Consider the following 21,680-nt stretch of genomic DNA (forward strand, 5'->3'; position numbering starts at 1 on the left):
CCAGTGAGCTTTTCCATTCGTAGTTTTCTTGTTTCTAATTGTGGCCTTTTCTTTTCTGCCTAGAGAAGTTCCTTTGGCATTTGTTGCAAACCTGGTCTGGTGGTGCTGAATTCTCGTAGCTTTTGCTTGTTTGTAAAGCTTTTGATTTCTACAAATCTGAATGAGATCCATGCTGGGTAGAGTAATCTTGGTTGTAGGTTCTTACCTTTCAGCACTTTAAATATATCATGCCACTCACTTCTGGCCTGCAGAGTTTCTGCTGAAAAATTAGCTGATAACCTTATGGGGATTCCCTTGTATGTTATTTGTTGCTTTTCCCTTGTTGCTTTTCATGTTCTTTCTTTGTCTTTACTTTTTGTCCGTTTGATTACTATGTGTCTTGGCGTGTTCCTCCTTGGGTTTATCCTGCCTGGGACTCTCTTCACTTCCTGGACTTGGGTGACTGTTTCCTTTCCCATGTTAGGGAAGTTTTCAGCTATTATCTCTCTTTTTTTTTTTTTTTTAGAAGATGTTGGGGGTAGGAGTTTATTAATTAATTTATTTTTGCTGTGTTGGGTCTTTGTTTCTTTGCAAGGGCTTTCTCTAGTTGTGGCAAGCGGGGGGGCCACTCTTCATCACGGTGCACGGGCCTCTCACTATCGCGGCCTCTCTTGTTGCGGAGCACAGGCTCCAGACACGCAGGCTCAGTAGTTGTGGGCTAGTTGCTCTGCAGCATGTGGGATCCTCCCAGACCAGGGCTCGAACCCGTGTCCCCTGCATTAGCAGGCAGATTCTCAACCACTGCACCACCAGGGAAGCTCCAGCTATTATCTCTTTAAATATTTTTCTCAGGTCCTTTCTCTCTCTCTTCTCCTTCTGGGACTTCAATAATGCGAATGTTGGAGCGTTTAATGTTGTTTGGCCTGAGGTGTCCCAGCACTGGAGCCTACAGGCTGTTGTGTGGGGCCAGGTCTTGATGAGAAAATGGCGTCCTCCATGAGGGCTCATGCCAATGAGTACATCCCAGAACTACTGCTACCAGTGTCTTTGTCCTCGCAGTGAGCCGCAGCTGCCCCCTCCCGCCCCCGCCTCTACAGGAGACCCTGCAGTACTAGCAGGTACATCTGGCCCAGTCTCTTATGAGATCACTGCTTTTTCACCTGTGTCCTGGTGAGCATGAGACCTCGTGTGTGCCCTCCAAGAGTAGAGTTTCTGTTTCCCCCCAGTCCTGTGGAATTCCTGTGATCAAACATCACTGGCCTTCAAATCTAGATTCTCTGGGGGCTCCTCCTCCCATTGTCAGACCCCCCGGCTGGGGAGCCTGATGTGGGACTCAGAACTTTCACTCCTGTGGGAGAACTTCTGTTGTATAATTATTTTCCAGTTTGTGGTTCACCCATCCAGTGGGTATGGGATTTGATTGTGCCCCTCCTACCATCTTGTTGGGGCTTTGTCTTTGGATGTAGGGTATCTTTTTGGGTAGGTTCCAGTGTTTTGTTTTCTTTTTTAATTTATTTTTGCTGCATTTGGTCTTTGTTGCTGTGTGTGGGCTTTCTCTAGTTGCAGGCGGGGGTTACTCTTCATTGCGGTGTGCAGGCTTCTCATCGCGGTGGCTTCTTGTTGCCGAGCACAGGCTTTAGTAGTTGCGGCATGTGGGCTCAGTAGTTGTGGCTTGTGGGTTCTAGAGCACAGGCTCAGTAGTTGTGGCACACGGGCTTAGTTGCTCTGTGGCATGTGGGATCTTCCTGGACCAGGGCTCGAACCCCTGTCCCCTGCATTGGCAGGTGGATTCTTAACCACTGTGCCACCAGGGAAGTCCCTTCCGCATATTTTTTGTTGATGGTTGTTCAGCAGTTAGTTGAGATTTTGGTGTTTTTGTAAGAAGGGGTGAGCTCACGTTCCCCTACTCTGCCATCTTGTCTCCATTGACCATGTTTGTTTTGTAACTTTTAAACTAGAGCTGTAAGTGAATTACATACCACTATTACCATATTACAGAATCCAAGTTTGACTATATTTTCCATAGCAGTGAGTTTTACACTGTCTTATGTTTTTATGATGTTAATTATCATCCTTTTATATTTATCTCAGTATCTGCAGGGAACTGGTTGCAAGACTTGCTGCGGACACCAAAATCTGTCCCATTGTCAGCCCTCTGTATCTGTGGGTTCCACATCCAAGGATCCTCCAGTTGTACACATAGTACGTGGTCCACGATTGGTTGAATTTGTGGATGCAGAACCCGTGGATATGGATGGCTGACTGTACTTCCACTCAAAGAACTTCCTATAACGTTCCTCGTAAAGCACATCTAGTGATGATGAATTTTCTCAGCTTTCGTTATTTAGGAAAAGTATTTATCCCTCTTTTATTTCTGAAGGGGAGCTTCACTGGATGTAGAATTTCTTGGTTGACAGTTTTCCCCCCAATATTTTTTTTAAGATTTTTTTTTCATGTGGACCATTTTTAAAGTCTTTATTGAATTTGTTACAATATTGCTTCTGTTTTATGTTTTGGTTTTATGGCTGTGAGGTATGTGGAATCTTAGCTCCCCAACCAGGGATTGAACCCACACCCCCTGCATTGGAAGGCAAAGTCTTAACCACTAGACTGCCAGGGAAATCCCCCTCCCCCCCTAGTATTTTGAATATGTCCTACCATTCTCCTCTAGTCTGAAAATTTTCCATTACGAAATCCACTGATAGTCTTATGGAGGTTCCCTTGTATGTAACTTCTCTCTTTTCTCTTGCTGCTTTTAAAATTCTTTGGCTTTGACTTTTTTTTTTTGTTTGTTTTGTTTTTGTTTTTGTTTTTGCGGTATGCGGGCCTCTCACCGCTGCGGCCTCTCCTGTTGCGGAGCACAGGCTCCGGATGCGCAGGCTCCGGATGCGCAGGCTCCGGATGCGCAGGCTCAGCGGCCATGGCTCACGGGCCCAGCCGCTCCGCGGCATATGGGATCCTCCCGGACCGGGGCACGAACCCGTATCCCCTGCATCGGCAGGCGGACTCTCAACCACTGCGCCACCAGGGAGGCCCTGGCTTTGACTTTTGAAAATTTAATTATAATATGTCCTGGTGTAGCCCTATTTGGGTTCAACCTATTTGGGATCCTTTGGGCCTTTTGGATCTGGATGTCTAGTTCTCTCCCCAGGTTTGGAAAGTTTTCAGCCATTATTGACTTAAATACACTTTTTGTCCCTTTTCTCCTTCTGGAATTCCAAAAATTCGAATATTTTTCTTTGTGTACCATAAGTCCCTTAGGCTCCCTTCAATCTTTTTTCATTATTTTTCCTTTTTGTTCCTCTGACTGGGTAATTTCAAATGTCCTGTTTTCCAGGATTCTGATTCTTCTGCGTGGTTGAGTCTGCTTTTGAAGCTCTTTCTTTTTTTTTTCTTAATTTATTTTAGGCTGCATTGGGTCTTCATTGCTGTGCGCGGACTTTCTCTAGCTGTGGCAAGTAGGGGCTACTCTTCGATGTGGTGCGTGAGCTTCTCATCGCGGTGGCTTCTCTTTGTTGGGGAGCACGGGCTGTAGGTGCGTGGGCTTCAGTAGTTGTGGCACACGGGCTTCAGTAGTTGTGCCTCGCGGGCTCTAGAGCACAGGCTCAGTAGTTGTGGCTCACGGGCTTAGTTGCTCCATGGCACGTGGGATCTTCCCGGACCAGGGCTCGAACCCGTGTCCCCTGCATTGGCAGGCGGATTCTCAACCACTGCACCACCAGGGAAGTACAAAGATCTCTATTGAATTCTTTGGTTCAGTTATTCTATTCTTCAGCTCTACGATTTTTTTCATGGTTTATATTTCTTTGTTGAACTCATTTGGTTTACTTCTCTAATTTCATTTAGTTGTCTGTTCTTGTAGCTCACGAAACCTCTTTAAGATGATTATTCTGAATTCTTTGAAAGTTCATAGCTCTCCATTTTCTTAGGGTCAGTTATTGGCCCTTTATTACTTTGGTGGTATCATACATACTTGCTTTTTCATGATCCTTGTTTCTTTATACCAGTGTCTGTTCATTTGAATAAGTGATCTCTTTTTGCAGACTTTCAGGTTTACTTTGGCAGAGACAATTCTTCACCAGTCAGCTCTGTTTAGGTTTCTGGACATGTCTGCTGGTAACATCCTTGGGAAGGTGGAGCCCATTATTAGGGTCAGTTTGGGCAAGGCATCTGTTCGAGCTCTGAGGTTAGGGGTGGGGGCGTGCCACTGGCTGAGAGCAGCTGGATAGGACTGCTATCTTGGTTCCCTGCCCAAATGCAGTTGTAGGATGGGCTTCATGACTGTCTGGATTCTGGTCAGGCTTACTAAATGCTTTGTACTGGGTACTACTATACCCAGCCGTAGGTGGGGCTATGAATTAGCTTCCCTGCCCTGACAAAGCAGCAGGATGGGACCTAGGGCCTGCATGGCTTATTGTCTGGGGACTCAAATCAGGCAAGAGTGTGCACTGAATATTTTGGTTAGGTGAGGCCACCAGTTTTCCTTTGCAGACAGAGAAAGCCATGGGCTGTACTTTACTCAAGCGCCACCGTAAGCATAGCTGTTAGATGGGCGATGCAGCTTCCTGTGTGTTAGGGTTAGATTCCTTGGTCAGGTGGTCTGAAGGTAGTATTCAGTAATAAGTGAGGTTGTGAATCAGTTTCCCTTCCTGGGCACAGCAGGAAAAACACCTCAAATGCCACTAATGCTCTTTGTTGGTGGCCTTGTCAAGCCAACTCATGCCGCAAGTTCCCTGGCTGAACAGGGCCAGTTTGTTTGCCCCGGCAGCCATCAGCTCTGCCCACCCTCCTCTCAGCTTAAGAGTTGCTGGGTTACACACCTTCCAGGTGTTCTCACAGACACTTCCTATCAGATGGGGGCCACACTCCACAGTGCCTAGGGCTTCAACTTGGGCTCCTGCCTGGGTGGCACTGGGAGGGCCCACTTCAGGCAGCTCTCAAATTTTCCCAAACAGGCTTTCTGGTCTGGAAGGGCCAGGAGCCTCAATCTGTAGTGGGTGGGACCATGTATCACCTCCCCTGCCTGGATGTAGCAGGGGAAATCTCCCGAGGGAGAACACAAAGATGGCATCCCTGGCCTACGTTCCCCGAGGGCCTCTCTATAGGCCTCTAGATGTATGCCAAGCCTGAAGCCTGCCCTTAAGGTTGATGATCCAGGACAAAATATGAGGCCTCTTCCACAGAAACTGGGAGTGTGTTTCAGTCTGCTGTCTGTGCAATGCCCCAGGGGTGGTAGCCTACCAAGAACTGTCAGAGTCGCATGGGACCCAGGAATGCCAGGCCATCAAGGGCTCTCCCTGGGTGGCAACTGTCAAGGCCAGGTCACCAGATGTAAAAAACCAAGGCATCAGATGAGGGTTGGAATCGCTTATCCTTATTTCTTCACCATGCTCATGTTGGGGGGGCTTCGGGAAGGTGGGTGTGAGGGGTGAAAACAAGGGCAGATAGTGGGACACTGGAAATATTCTTTTGTCCTTGCAAAGACAAATTAGAATCCTCTGGGGGTGGTCTTGGACACTTTTTAGGAAACTTGGCTCATGCAAAGTCTCAGCCCATCTGGAAATACATACACTGCCATTTTGCTTAGGTTTTCAAAATCTCATTGCCAAGCCATTTCTGAATGATTCCTCTAGGAAGGTATTTAGGTTTTATAGCCACTAGTTGAACTCGAATTTCTCAGCTATCTTCAGGACAGTTTGGAGTGGGCAAATAAACTTCCCCAAACAGAACAGTGCTGCTCCTGTGGGTCTGTAGTTTGACATGGAATTTTCTTTAGCCATGCTCACACCTCCCTGCTTGGTGGGGGGGGGGGTTGTTTTGTTTTGTTTTGGTTTTTTCCAGCAAGCACAATGTGGCCTGGATCTTCGACACATCACCGTAGTGGAGCTGGTAGGTGTGTTCCCGACCCTCATCGGCAGGATAGGAGCAAAGATTATGCCTCCAGCCCTAGCTCTGCAGCTCAGGTAGGGGCAAGTTTTGTTCTTAAGTGCTATTACCTATAAAAGTGCTTTTTTCTGATCAGGTTCCCTAATTTCTCTCTATTCATTCTTGATTCCAGGCAACCTTCAACCTTTAATTACTTTTATTCTGGGAGTATTATAACAATATTAATTGGCATGTGGCTGCTTGTCCAAATACATGATGCAGTGGGTAATTACCAGGGTTCCTTCCCCCTCCAGGTGTTTTTGCTTTATCTTTGTTTTTTTTCCCTTGGTGGGAGTGGGACAGGAAGGGGACAGAATGCAAAAAGGATTTAAGCAATCCTTGGTCTTCTTAAGAGGGCAGGCCTCCAATTTAGCCTTTCCAGGCTTGGCCTCTTTTATCCCCCATGCTTCCAGGGCACTTGTCCATAGTCCCATTTTAACAACTTTTGGTAACACTTAAAAAGCCAGAATCATGGTGTTCAGACTCAGTAATGGTTCATTAAAAAAGCAGAATTCAACAGCCAAAAGGTAATTTCAGAGCAACCCCAATTTTTTTTTTTTGTGGTACGCGGGCCTCTCACTGTTGTGCCTCTCCCGTTGTGGATCACAGGCTCCGGACGTGCAGTCTCAGCGGCCATGGCTCATGGGCCCAGCCGCTCCACGCCATGTGGGATCTTCCCAGACCGGGGCACGAACCCGTGTCCCCTGCATCGGCAGGCGGACTCTCAACCACTGCGCCACCAGGGAAGCCCCCAAATTTTTACTTGTATATTTTGACCACTGTGAAAAGGACAATTAGCGTAAAGCAGAGCTCCTCAAAATCTTCATTTCTCACCTTTTTCTCTCACGCTCTGCAAGGGAGGGGGCAGATCTCTGTTCTATATAATCTCATGGTCCCAAGCTCTTGGTGGCTCCACCATCCTGTAGCATCAATATCCCAGAATACATTACTTTCTGGTTTCTGCAAAGGGGGAAAAGAGTAAAAATAAACCATGCCACTTTTTTTTGGCTTCATAATGGAAGCATAAAATTGCTGTCTCTCAGTCCCTTGGCCAGAACTCATCACATGATTGCAATCAGCCTTCAAGGGAGACTGGGAATGTCCTATTGTTTTCAGTGTACACGTCTTTCAACTCCTTGGCTAAGTTTATTCCTAGGTATTTATTCATTTTCATACAAATATAAAACTTATTTTTCTTTATTTCTCTTTTTGTTACTGTCTTATTAGTGTATAGAAATGCACGAGATTTTTGTATATTTATTTTATATCCTGCAACTTTACTGAATTGGTTTATTAATCTAACAGCTTTTTGATGGATTCTTTAGGGTTTTCTATGTATAATATCATGACATCTGCAAATAATGATAGTTTTACTTTATTTTCCAATCTGGATGCCTTTTTCCCCCATTTTTCTTGCCTACTGAGTCTGGCTAGGACTAACAATACCATATTGAATACAAGTGGCGAGAGTGGGCATCCTTGGCTTGTTCCTGATCCTAGAGGAAAAGCTTTCAGCTTTTCACCATTGAGTGTGAAGTTAGCTGTGGGCGTGTTTATATATGGCCTTTATTATGTCGAGTTATGTTCCCTCTATACCCACTTTGTTGAGAGGTTTTTATCATAAATGGATGCTGAATTTTGTCAAATGCTTCTTCTGCAGCTATTAAGATTATGATTTTTATCATTCATTTTGTTAATATGGTATAACATGGTTATTTGTAGATGAACCATCTTTGCATCTCTGGAGTAAATCTCACTTGTATGATCCTTTTAATGTATGTTGAATTCTGTTTACAAATATTTTGTTGAAGATTTTTGCATCTGTGTTCACCAGGGATATTGGCATGTAATTTTCTTGTGTCCTTGTCTGGTTTTGGTTACCAGCTAATGGTGGCTTTGTAAAATGAGTTTTGAAATGTTACCTCCTCTTCTAGTTTTTGGAAGAGTTTGAGAAGGATTAGTATTAATTCTTTGAATGTTTGGTAGAATTCACCAGTGAAACCATCTGGTCCTGGACTTTTTGTTTTTGATTACTGATTCCATCTCCTTAATAGTAATTTGTTCAGATTTTCTATTTCTTCATGATTCAGTCTTGAAAGGTTGTATTTTTCTAGGAATTTATCTGCTTCTTCTAGGCTGTCAAATTTGTTGGCATATAATTGTTCATAATAGTCTCTCATCCTTTGTATAGCTGTGGTATCAGTTGTAATGTCTCTTCTTTCATTTCTGATTTTTATTTGAGCCCCCTCTGTCTTGGTGAGTGTAGCCTAAAGGTTTATCAATTTCACCTTTTCAAAGAACCAGCTCTTGCTTCATTGGTCTTTTCTATTATCTTTTTAGTCTCTTCATTTATTTCTGCTCTGATCCTTATTATTTCCTAACTTCTACTAACTTTGGGCTTTGTTTTCTATTTCTTTCAGGTGTAAAGTTAGGTTGTTTTGAGATTTTTGTTTCTTGATAAGTATTTATTGCCCTGAACTTCTCTCTTAGAACTGCTTTTGCTGCATCTCATAAGTTTTGTTATGTTTTATTTCCATGTTCATTTGACTGAAGGTATTTTTTTGACTTCTCTTTGATCCAGTGATTGCCCAGTAACACACTGTTTAATCTCCACATTATTTATAAATGTTTCCAGTTTTCTTCCATATTTGATTTCTAGTTTCATACATTGTTATCTTAAAAGATGCTTGATATGATTTCAGTCATTTTAAATTAAGACTTGTTTTATAGCCTAACGTGATCTATCCCAGAGAATGTTCCATGTGCACGTGAAGACTATATATTCTATTGTTTGGATGGGATATTCTGTATGTATCTGTTTAAACCTATGTGGTATAACGTGTTAAAGGCTGTTTCGTTACTGATTTTCTGTTTGGATGATCTATCCAGTGTTGTAAGCTGGATATTAAAGTCCCCTACTATCATTGTCCTACTATTTCCCTTTTAGGTCTGTTAATATTTGCTTTATACATTTAAGTGCTCCTATGTTGGTTGCATATATATTTACAAATATTATACCCTTTTGTTTGATTGAACTCTTTATCATTATATATTACCCTTATTTATCTCATTATAGTCTTTGTTTTAAAGTCTATTTTGTCTGATATAAGAACAGTGATCCAGCTTACTTTTGGTTTCCATTTGCATAGAATATATTTTTCCATTCCTTCACTTTGTGTGTGTCTTTACATCTGAAGTGAGTCCCTTGTAGGCAGCATATAGATAGGTGGTTTTTTTTATCCATTCAGCTGCTCTTTCTTTTGATTAGGGGATTTAGTCCACTTAAATTATTGATAGGTAGATACTTACTGCCATCTTGTTAATTGTTTTTTGGCTGTTTTATAGTTCCTCTGTTACATTCTTCTCTATTCTCTTCCTGTGTGATTTGATGAATTTAGTGGTATGCTTAGATTCCTTTCTCATTATCTTTTGTGTATCTATTATAGGTTTCTGGTCACCATGAAGCTTACATTTAACTTATCAACTTAAAATGGACCATTATAAATATAACAACTTAAGTTTGAAGGCATTCTAAAGCTCCACACACGTTTTGTTTTTGATGTCACATTTTTATCTTTTAATCCTGTGTATCCCTTAAGCAGTTATTGTAGTTATTTTACCACTTTTGTCTTTTAACCTTTATATTAGCTTTATAAATCCACTACTTTTACTAATATATCTACCTTTAAAATTAAAAATCTTTTTATTTTAACCATTTTTAAATTGAAGTAGTTAATTGACAATTTTGTTAGTTTGAGGTATACAACAAAGTCATACAGTTATATATATGTATTCTTTTTCAGATTCTTTTCCATTATAGGTTATTATAAGATATTGAACATGGTACCCTGTACTGTAAAGTAGGTCCTTGTTGTTTCTATCTGTTTTATATATAGTAGTGTATATGTGTTGATCCAAAACTCCTAATTTCTCCCCCTCCTCCCCACCCCCTACTATCCCCTTTGGTAACCATAAGTTTGTTTTCTATATCTGTGAGTCTATTTCTGTTTTGTAAAAATAAGTTCATTTATATCATTTTTTTAGATTCTACATATAAGTGATGTCATGATATTTGCCTACCTTTGTCTTTCTTCACTTAATATGATAATTTCTAAGTCCATCCATGTTGCTGCAAATGGCATTATTTCATTCTTTTTTATGGCTGAGTAATATTCCATTGTATACGTGTACCAAATCTTCTTTATCCATTTATCTGTCAATGGACACTTAGGTTGCTTCCATGTCTTGGCTATTGTAAATAGTGCTGCTTTGAATGCTGGGGTGCATGCATGTTTTCTTTTTTTTTTTGGTGGTACGCGGGCCACTCACTGTTGTGGCCTCTCACCTTGCGGAGCACAGGCTCCGGACGCGCAGGCTCAGCGGCCATGGCTCACGGGCCCAGCTGCTCCGCGGCATGTGGGATCTTCCCGGACTGGGGCAGGAACCCGTATCCCCTGCATCGGCAGGCGGACTCCCAACCACTGCGCCACCAGGGAAGCCCTCTTTTTTTTGTTTTATTGGAATATAGTTGATTTACAATGTCATGTTAGTTTCAGGTGTACAGTAAACTGATTCACTAATACAAATCCATATATTCATTCTTTTTAAGATTCTTTTCTCATAGAGGTTATCACAGAATATTGAGTAGCGTTCCCTGTGTTATACAGGAGGTCCTTGTTGATTACATATCTTATATATAGGAGTGTGTATATATTGATCCCAAGCTCCTGATTTATCCCTCCCCCCCACACTTCGCCTTTGGTAACAATAAGTTTGTTTTCAATATCTGTAAGTCTGTTTCACTTGTAAATAAGTTCATTTGTGTCATTTTTTAAAAAATTAGATTCCACATATGAGTGATATCATATGATATTTGTCTTTCTCTGACTTACTTCACTTAGTATAATAATCTGTAGGTCAATCCATGTTGCTGCAAATGGCATTCTTTCATTCTTTTTTATGGCTGATTAATATTCCATTGTATATATGTACCACATCCTCTTTATCCATTCCTCTGTTCATGGACACTTAGGTTGCTTCCATGTCTTGGCTATTGTAAATAGTGCTGCAGTGAACATTGGGGTGCATGTATCTTTTCTAATTATGGTTTCCTCTGGGTGTATGCCCAGGAGTGGGATTGCTGGGTCATATGGTAGTTCTATTTGTAGTTTTTTAAGGAACTTCCATACTGTTCTCCATAGTGGCTGTACCAGTTTACATTCCCACCAACACTGCAAGAGGGTTCCCTTTTCTCTACACCCTCTCCAGCATTTATTGTTCGTAGATTTTTGATGATGGTCTTTTTGACTGGTGTGAGGTGATATCTCATTGTAGTTTGGATTTACATTTCTCTAATGATTAATGATGTTGAGCATTCTCTCGTGTGTTTGTTGGCAATCTGTATATCTTCTTTGGAGAAATGTCTACTTAGGTCTCCTGCCCTTTTTTTTTTTTTTTTTGCGGTACGCGGGCCTCTCTCTGCTGTGGCCTCTCCCGTTGCGGAGCACAGGCTCCGGACGCGCAGGCTCAGTGGCCATGGCTCACGGGCCCAGGCGCTCTGCGGCATGTGGGATCTTCCCGGACTGGGACACGAACCCGTGTCCCCTGCATCGGCAGGTGGACTCTCAACCACTGCGCCACCAGGGAAGCCCTGTATGTCTTCTTTGAAGAATTGTCTATTTAGGTATCCTGCCCATTGGGTAGGGATATTGGGTTGTATTTTTGATAATGAGGTGTTTTTTGATATGAGGTGTTTGTATATTTTGGATATTAACCTTTCGTCAGTTGCATTGTTTGTAAATATTTTCTCCCAGTCCATAAGTTGTCTTTTCATTTTGTTTGTGGTTTTCATTGCTGTGCAAAAGGTTTTAAATTTAATTAGGTCCTATTTGGTTGTTTATTTCCATGACTCTAGGAGACAAATCCAAAAATGTATTGCTGTGATTAATGTCACAGTGTTTTCCCTAGGAGTATTCTCCCTAGTGTTCTCATCTAGGAGTTTTATAGGATTTGTTCTTACCTTTCAGTCTTTAATCCATTTTGAGTTTATTTTTGTATATGGTGTTAGAAAATGTTCTAATTTTCCTGTCTTAAGTGTAGCAGTACAGTTTTCCCAGCACCATTTATTGAAGAGCCTGTCTTTGCTCCATTGTATATTCTTGCCTCCTTTATCATAGTATACCTACCTTTTAACAGTGAGATTTATACTGTGATATTTTTTCTTATTACTAATGAGTGCCCTTTTCAGCTTAAAGAAGTCGCTTTAACATTTCTTATAAGGCTGGTTTATTGGTGGCCTTCCCCTTAGCTTTTGCTTGTCTGGAAAACTCTTCATCTCTCCAATTCTGAATGATTTTATTGGGTAGTATAATATATTCTTGGTTATAAGCTTTTATCTTTCAGGAGAATAAACTGTTTCACTCCCTCTGGCCTGCTATGTTTCTGCTGAAAAAATCTGATATTTTTATGGGATTCTCTTGTATGTAACGTGCTGTTTTTTCTCATTAGATTCTCTCCATGACTTGAAGCTTCTTATATTTTAATTATAATGTGTCTTGACATGGGTTTGTTTGGGTTCCTCTTTTTTTGGAACTCTCTTGGCTTCTTGGATCTGGATGTCTGTTTTTCTCCCCAGGTTAGGGAAGGTTTCAGCTGTTGTTTATTAAAATAAGTTTTCTGCTTCTTTGTCTATTCTCCTGCTAGGATCCCTATACTGTGAATGTTAGTGTGCTTGATAGTGTCCCATAAATCTCTTATTTGTTTTTATTTTTTTGCAGTACACAGGCCTCTCACCGTTGTGGCCTCTCCCGTTGCAGAGCACAGGCTCTGGATGCACAGGCTCAGCGGCCATGACTCATGGGCTCAGCTGCCCCGCGGCATGTGGGATCTTCCCAGACTGGGGCACGAACCCGCGTCCGCTGCATCGGCAGGTGGACTCTCAACCACTGCGCCAGCAGGGAAGCCCTTAAGTTATCTTAATAAAAAAAAAAAATTTTTTTTTTTAGTTCTCTGGGTGAGTTCCACTGCCTTGTCTTTGAGTTTGCCAGTACTTTCTACTGCTTCACCTGCCCTTGAACCCCTCTAGTGTATTTTTCACTTTACTGTATTCTTCAGCTCTGTGACTTCTCTTTGGTACTTTTTGATATTTTCTATCGCTTTGAAGTTCCCCATGTTCACCCATTCTTGTGAGTTTGGTGAGCATCTTTATAATCATTACTTTTTTTTTTTTTTTTTTTTTTTGCTGTACGCGGGCCTCTCACTGCTGTGGCCTCTCCCGTTGCGGAGCACAGGCTCCGGACACACAGGCTCCGCGGCCATGGCTCGCGGGCCCAGCCGCTCCGCGGCATGTGGGATCTTCCGGGATAGGGGCACGAACCCGTGTCCCCTGCATCGGCAGGCGGACTCTCAACCACTGCGCCACCAGGGAAGCCCTATAATCATTACTTTTAACTCTTTATCAGGTAAATTACCTATCTTTGTTTCATTAAGTTTTTTTCCTATTTCCTTTTCCATTATAGGTCACTACAAGATATTCAATATAGTTCCTTGTGCTATACAGTAGGTCCCTTTTTATCTATTTTACTTGATATGCATTTATTTTGCTGAGAGTGAATTGGTAATAGACATCTCATTGCATTAGGAATTGTAATTGGCTATTCCTTGACTGTCATATCCTGGAACTTGCGGTTGGCTTAGCATGGTTTCATTGTTTGGAAAGATTTGGTGGACTTGTAGACCCAGGGCCGGTTTCATGGGTGTGTGATCTGTGCAAGCACACAGGTCCCACACTGAAAACGGTCTCGTGTTTGGTTTAGTGGTGTGCTGTCACCATCTTGACCTTAATTTTGCGGGGGGGGGGGGGGGGGCGGCTGACTTTTTATTTAGCTTAAGGTTTTTTTGACAATTGCCTTATCTTTTTACATTTTAATTTTATTGGAGTATAGTTGATTTACAATGTTATGTTAGTTTCAGGTGTACTGCAAAGTGATTCAGTTTTATATATATATGTGTGTGTGTGTGTGTATATATATATATATATTCTTTTTTAGATTCTTCTCTCATGGAGATTATCAGAATATTGAGTAGAGTTCCCTGTGCTGTACAGTAGGTCCTTGTTGGTTATCTTACATGTTAATCTATTTTATATATAGAACATATTCGTCTGTTTCTTCATTTTACTTGGCTCTCTGTTGGTTTCTATGCATTAGAATATGCAACAGCTGCTTCTGGTCTTGAAGGAGTGGCCTCAGGTAGGAGATGAAACTTATTATTCAACCCTGCCCTAACTCTTGTCTCTCAGACCTTTGTGATTGTCTGTATAGTTTATTTTTAATAGCTCCCAGAGTTTCAGGGTGAGCCAAGACCTGTTAGTGCTCCAATGGAGAGGATCAGCCAGCACCTAGATTCAGGCTGATTGGAAGGGAGACCCTCACGCAGCAGCTTAGCAAGTAGATGCAGTCCTGAGGGTCTGCAAGCATAAGGCCTGTTGGCCACTGGAGCCAGGTGAGAGAGAGAGATGTAAGGTGCTGCGGGATTTAGCAAGGCAGGAGGAATGCAAGAAGATGTCTCTGCTAGATGGAACGTATAAAGATGGCAACCTGCTGGAAAAGAAGAGATGGTTTCTGCTGGCTTTAGCAAGGTGGAGGGAGAGTTTGAAAACTGCTTCCACTGGCACACCCCTGCCCCTCACTCTGATGCTTTAAGGTTATTAAATGAGCCTATTCACATAAAGTGTGGGTACTTTTCAAACGGATGCTTCTGCACTGTGTCTTGGGCTGTTTCTTTGTTTGCGACAGCCCAGCAGATCTCGTGGAGGTGAGCCCCATTGGTTTTCAAGTGAGATATTTTGGGGTTTGTCTCTCAGGTGTGGGTCTTAAAAGCTGGAGTGCCTGATGTGGGATTGGAACCCTTTGCTCCTCAGGGAGAAACTCCAGGTTTCCAGTTCCCTCTACATGGGTGGGGGCAGTGACTGGGGCTGGATGTATTGCTAGGTTTTTGGACAAGATTGTTTCTCAGCCTCTTCTACCCACTTTGGTGTGATTTCCTTCTCACTTGCCTGATATACAAGAGTCACGATCCTAGTTTTTCGCTTTCTGGCAGAGAATATTGTTCCATATGTAGTAGATTTGGTGTGTCCATGGGAGGAGGGGGGTTGTATTTTTTTTGTCTAGTTCTCTAGAAGATTCTCCAGGAGTTCATTTCAGTCTGACATTTGTGTAACTCTGAACTGTTGCTGGTACTGCCTCTCGGCCTGTAGGGTGTCTATCCATCCCCCGAATTTCTGTGGTCTCTTAGCCATGGTGGATGCATTTCTGTACCTGTTGGTAGCCTGCTGCTCTGACCACTCATCTCCTCTCATGGCAGTTTTCCCTAATAATATTTTGTTAGGCACAAGGCTCACAGGAGGAATGCGTGTGGTAGATGGTGGCACCATGGGGGGGGGTGGTTTCTATCCTGACTTAAGTACTCGACCACCCCATGCTCCAGGTCCTTTCCCACAGGTTCCAGCCACCATAATGTTGCGTAGCCTTTTTTTCCCTCCAGACTTCCCTATTTCTGTTTTCCTGGGTCACCCCCTGCCCTAGGACTTCCCCCTCCTCCCCCTGCCTCCAAACTCTAAATATTCCTCTTCTTAAAGAGGCAGAGAAGATTAGTTCTCCATTCTCACCTCACTTTCATGCTTTACATTTACATGTTCAAAAACTCATTAATGCACTTCTTGAGGTCCCCTCTTCTTACCACAAGAAACCAGTGCAGATACTGTAATGATTTTGTCTCTACTCACTAGAAGTGGATTAGCAATTTAGTTTCCCACTGGGATAAGATAGAAAGTATTCCCATCTTCCTTGAAACTCCCTCATAAAAGGCAAAAGAAAGTGTCTTCTCCCAGATTTTGTTGTTCAGTTTAGCTGAGTGTGCTCTTTTTTGGTTTTTCCCTTGGGCTCAGCTTATGTTTGCTTTCTCTGGCTTTTTTCATCTAAACATGGTACTGAAATACATTCTTTTTTTACAGTTTAAATTCTAATGGGGTAGAATAGAAAAAAAAACAGGCCATTGAAACCCCTTCAAGTGCTTTTTGAAATTGAGGTATAAAAAAATTATAATTAACCAAGTCCTTAAACCCAGGGTGAAGAGCCAGTTCGATTCCCTCGATGCAGTTGTGAGCTGGATGGGCCAGAACTACAATGTTTGGAACGTCATTTCAATCAGCTTCACCTAGGCCAGGGTTTCTTAACCTTGGCACTATTGACATTTGGGGCCTGATCATTCTTTGGTGGGGAGAGGGCTGGTCTGTGCATTGGAGGCCAGGGCTGCTGCCTAACATCCTACAACCACTAGAGGTCAGTAGCACACCCCCTGCCATTTTGAACACCAAAACTTGTGTCCAGAGCCAAATGTTGATAACCAGTGACTCTGGTGGGTATGTGGTTGTGCAAACCTAGTCTGCAAGTGGGGGTTGACTCCAGTTTAATACAAAAAAATTCTGTTAGCATTGTTGTACATGCCTTGGAGCACCTATTGGTACCTAGCACCACTGCAAGTCTAAAGTGTTCCTGGCCACTAGAATCTAAAGCCATGCTACTCAACCTGTCACGTGCATACCAGCCTTCGGTGGATCTTACTCATCATATAGATTCTAATCCAGTAGGTTTGCAGGGGAGTGTGGGGTTCTCCACTGCTAACAAGTTCCCATGTGATGCTCCTGGTCAACGTACCACACTTTGAGTAGCAGGGGTCTAAAAGGTAATCAGTCCTTTGTGGTATTAAGCCTTTCTCTGCACACAGTGTCATTATAGGACTCTAGTTGGTCCACCAGAGCCCTCGGGGAGTCAGTTTTGACCTAGTCTTCTCTTTTCTTTGCCCTAGGCTGTTGCTGAGAATCCCACTGTATTCCTTCAGTATGGTGCTAGTGGACAAGCATGGCATGGACAAGGAGCGCTATGTCTCCCTGGTGACGCCTGTGGCCCTCTTCAACCTGATCGACACTTTCCCCTTGAGAAAAGAGGAGATGGTCCTGCAAGCTGAAATGGGCCAGACCTGTAACACCTGATGTGACGGGTCCTCTCTCGGCAGTTCCCCTTCTCTATGTCCGTGCTATGCGCACAGGAAGGCCTGAAAAATATCCTTGATGTACAGATTTTTATTTGTAATTTTTAAAGTCTATTTTATTATAAGCTTTCTTTGCACTTAAAATATTAACACTGCTTTTTGTACTTTGAAGTATTCCAAAAAAATATGAATGATACTGACTCTTAACTCCATCATGGCTGGTTAATTTGGTAGAGAAAATAGAACCTACCACCATACATATGCTTTCAATGCCTTTTATACAGTATGACACTATCTTGTTTTTTATATAAAACTTATTAATAAAATATTTGGGAGCAAATTTACTAAAACTCACTTTCTTTTTCAAGCACTTGCTCACTGTGGTCACGGGTTTTAGGGCTGTGATTCTTGGTGTTTGTTTTAGGAATGGAAAAATGAGTCTTGTCAGGAGGAGCTCAGTTGAGCTGGGAGAGCTGAACTTGGAAGGGTCAGAGGAGCCAACTAAAGCAGCAAGCCGAAAATGAAAGAGGTACGAATTTAATCACTTACTGTGATGGTGTCACCAAGAAGCTAAAACTGGAAGTTCCATTGTATATTTCTCCATCTTCTGTTTTCTCCAATGGACCAGTTGAAGGTCACGTGGATCACCAAAGACATGGGGTTGTTACACTGTTGAGGGAGACCCAGCTGTGGCAGTTTTGATGCGCCCTGAGGTAATGGAAGGGTGAGGGTCTAGGAGTGTTAAAGTACTGGATACTGAATCAGTGGGGAAAAGTGTCTTCAGATTCCCCTCTTCCTCCTATAAGGTCCCAGCACAGGTGCATGAAGAGCTCTGCCCAAGGCCTCAGAGACCTAAGAATAAAAATCACGTGGGCTAGGAATGCAAATATGTGAAAGGACATGAACAGTCCTTGGCTACAGTTCCAGCTAGTGACTGTGATTCATTGACTGTATACCAGTCTGTGTTGGGAGAGCAGCTTTTCCTTATGAGACCTTCCAGGCGAAGCCTTTGTAACTGCCTAAGGTTGGGCCTGAAAAATCACAGTTTTATAACCAGGAGTTGGACTCTTTCAGCTTTCCCAGCCAAACACTGAGGGGAAATTTCAATCTATTCCTGAACAAATAACAAAGTCAATGATGGAAAGTCCTAATTCCAACACGAAGGTTTAAAACTAGAAGCAGATTTGACACTTCTGAACATTAGGCAGTAAATGCTATCCTGTGAATAGGGTTATATTTCATTTACAAATATTTTTTTCCCCCCACAAAGCACACTAGTAGGTGCTTCGACCTCTGTCTCCCTCAGATCTATCAGATAAAAGGTCACTGACATGGTTGGGAGAGGAATGTTAACCAATGACTAGTTTGGAAGCCATGAAAGTTTCAAAAGATCATTTGTCACACAATTAAGTAAACATATCAGCCCACATTAAAGCACTCCTGCCTGTGAAAAGCCAGCTTGTGCCCTTTGGCCCATAACCTGAAAGCTTCAAGCCTTGAGGATGAGCTTATGTTTAAGGAATGGCCCTGATTTCTTTAAACAAGTCTTCCTGATGAGCTTAGAATATTACAGACACTTTGCCTAATGAGATACAGACCATTTGAAGAATAAGTGTACCGTGGTATTTAAAAAAATACATATCCAGAGTCACGCCAGCATCATGGTAACATGAGTCTTTCCTTTTTTTCCTCCCCTCTAACATGTAATTGGACATCCATAAACAAACAAAAGCGCCTCTGCACAGCACACCAGGACACTGGAGAACTCCATCTATCTGTGCATACGAAAGTGGGTGGATAGGACCTCAGAAGACGCTACAGAGCTAAGGCAATTGCAGAAGCAGTAGTGGCAGCATCAGCAGTGACCTCTCTAGCAAACAAGGTGAAAAGTAAAAGGGGGTGAGTGAAAGGCTGTCAGCCCCTGTGGGCTGCAGCTGGAGGGTCCCGTTGCTCTTCAGCAACACCCTGCATATCTGAAGAGAGAGATCAATGACTGTGGTGAGGGAAAGGGAACTCACGGAATATATCACCTGCTGTCTGCCCTGAGATGCCAGCAAGAGGTCTGCCCATGGACCTCTGGGATCCACCCCCCACTCGAAGAACCCCCTACCAGGCCATGGGCACACCCAAAGCCCCAAATTTTAAGCACACATCCCCTCACCCTCTGCTGACACCTTTTAAACCCCCCCATTTTTTTCCCCATAGGTACATTCCCAACCTTAGCAGGGAGTCAGCGCCCATAAGAGAAACCAAAACGTTTGCTATAGTGCCACCTTCTGGAAAACAAAAGGAAGGCTCTTAACTACCAACCTCCTTAATTGAAGTAAACAAAACCTTACCTAAATAAGACAGGTGCTCCCTAGTTCAAACACAGCAGTAGAGGCACATTTTATCAAAAACTATGAAAAAAATCATAGTAACACGGTATCACAAAAAGAAAATGACAATTCTCCAAGAACTGAACCCAAAGATACAGAGTATTGCAATCGAACTGATAAAGAACTCAAAATAGCTGTTATGAACAAATTCAATGAGCTGCAAGAAAACTCAGAAAGGCAATTCAGTGAACTCAGGAATAAAATTAATGAACAGAAGTAGTATTTCACCACAGAGATTGGTTATTTTTTTAAAGAAGTTCAAACAAAAATTCTGGAGCTGAAGAACTCAATAAATGAGAAAAAGAATGCATTAGATAGCATTGGAAACAGAGCAGATCAGATGGAAGGGAGAATAAGTGAGCTTGAGGATAGGAATTTAGAAATGATTCAGGTATAAGAGGAGAGAGAATTAAGATTAATGGGTATACCAGAAGGAGAAGAGAGGGAGAAAGGGGCAGAGATCTTCTTTAAAGTAATAATAGCTGAGAACTACCCACATCTGGGGAAGGAACTGGATTTACAAGTCCACAAACCTAACAGAACACCTTATCATCTCAATGCAAAAACACCTTCTCCAAGACATTATATAATAAAACTGTCAAAAGTCAATGGTAAGAAATTTAAAGGCAGCCAGAGGAAACCCCCCATTAGGCTATCAGGAGAAACAATGGAGAGACAAAATAACCAGAAGTCAAAAGATAAAATTGGCAGTAGTAAATCCTTATATATCAATAATCACCTTAAATATAAATGGATTGAACTCACCAATCAAAAGGCACAGAGAGGCTGGATAAATTTTAAAAAGTAAATAAGGGCTTCCCTGGTGGCACAGTGGTTGAGAGTCCGCCTGCCGATGCAGGGGACACGGGTTCGTGCCCCGGTCCGGGAAGATCCCACATGCTGCGGAGCAGATGGGCCAGTGAGCCATGGATGCTGGGCCTGCGTGTCCAGAGCCTGTGCACCACAATGGGAGAGGCCACAGCAGTGAGAGGCCCGCGTACCGCAAAAATACATAAATAAAAAATAAGGCCTAACTATATGCTGCCTACAGGAGACTCTTTTTAGCTCTCAAAACACATAGGCTCAAAGTGAAGAGATGGAAGATGATACTCCAAGTAAGTAGAACCCAAAGGAAAGCAGGCTTAGCCATACTTATATCAGACAAAATAGACTTCAAGCAAAACAAAATGGTAGTAAGGGACAAATAAGGTCATTATATAATGATAACGAGGTCAATACATCAAGAAGATAAAACAATTGTAAATATATATACTCCCAATACCTAAGTTCTGAAATATATTAAGCAAATACTATTATGTCTTAAGGGATAAATAAGAGTAAAGTAGTAGTGGAGGGCTTCAATATCCTGCAATCAGTATAGATCTTCCAGACAGAAAATCAATAAGAAAACATTGGAAATGAACCATACTTTATAGAACAAATGGACTGAAGAGACATATGCAGAATATTCCATCCAAAAAGAGCAGAGTACTGATTCTTCTCAAGTGCACATGGAACATTCTCCAGAATACATATATGACATGACAGGACACAAATCTTAGCAAATTTAAGAAGACTTAAGTCATACTAAATATCTTTCCTAACCACAATGGTATGAAACTAGAAATCAACGAGAGGAAAGTGAAGAGCTCTACAGATATGTGGAAACTAAACAACACCCTTGTAAACAAACAATGGGTCAAAGAAATCAAAAGAGGAATAAAATTATCTTGAAACATGAAAATGGAAATACAACATACCAAATCCTGTGAGATGCAGCAAGAGCATTTCTTAGAGGAAGTTTTATAGCAACAAATGCATAATGCACTCAATCCCTTGGTATCTGCAGGGGATTGGTTCCAGGACCCCACTTAGATACCAAAATCCATGGATGCTCAAGTCCGTTACATAAACTGTCATACTATTTGCATATAACCTCTGCATATCCTCCCATATGCTCTGTCATATCTAGATTACCTATGATACCTAATACGATGTAAATGGTATGTAAATAGTTGTAAATGCAATGTAAATGCTATATAAATAGTTGCTGGCATGTAGAAAATTCAAGTTTTGCTCTTTAGAACTTTCTGGAATTTTTCAAATATTTTTGATTTATGGTTGGTTAAATTCCCAGATACAGAACCCATGGATACAGAGAGCTGACTATATTAAGAAATTAGAAAGATCTCAACCTAACTTTACACCTCAAGGAACTAGAAGAAGAACAAATTAAACCCAAAGTTAGCAGAAGGGAGGAAATAATAAATATCAGAGTGGAAATAAATGATATAGAGACCAGAAAAACAATAGAAAGGATCAACAAAGCTAATAGCTGTTCTATAAAAA

At 42.1% G+C, this 21,680-nt stretch overlaps 2 protein-coding genes across 3 annotated transcripts in view; one reads left to right on the top strand and one right to left on the bottom strand.

Annotated features, from left to right (window-relative positions):
- SRPX (sushi repeat containing protein X-linked) overlaps positions 1-17,297 on the top strand; it is a 99,171-nt gene extending 81,874 nt beyond the window's left edge. For both annotated transcript variants that reach the window (XM_081222099.1, XM_081222100.1), the window contains 2 exons: positions 5,821-5,942; positions 16,771-17,297. In XM_081222099.1, the coding sequence (XP_081078225.1) occupies positions 5,821-5,942; positions 16,771-16,954 (306 nt within the window). In that variant the 3' untranslated portion in view covers positions 16,955-17,297. The remainder of the gene's footprint in view (positions 1-5,820; positions 5,943-16,770) is intronic.
- Positions 1-21,680, bottom strand: part of SYTL5 (synaptotagmin like 5) — a 258,849-nt gene that overhangs the window by 24,018 nt on the left and 213,151 nt on the right. The window lies entirely within an intron of this gene.

The sequence above is a fragment of the Mesoplodon bidens genome, assembly GCF_964165515.1.
Source record: "Mesoplodon bidens genome assembly, chromosome: X".
Lineage (NCBI taxonomy): Eukaryota > Metazoa > Chordata > Mammalia > Artiodactyla > Ziphiidae > Mesoplodon > Mesoplodon bidens.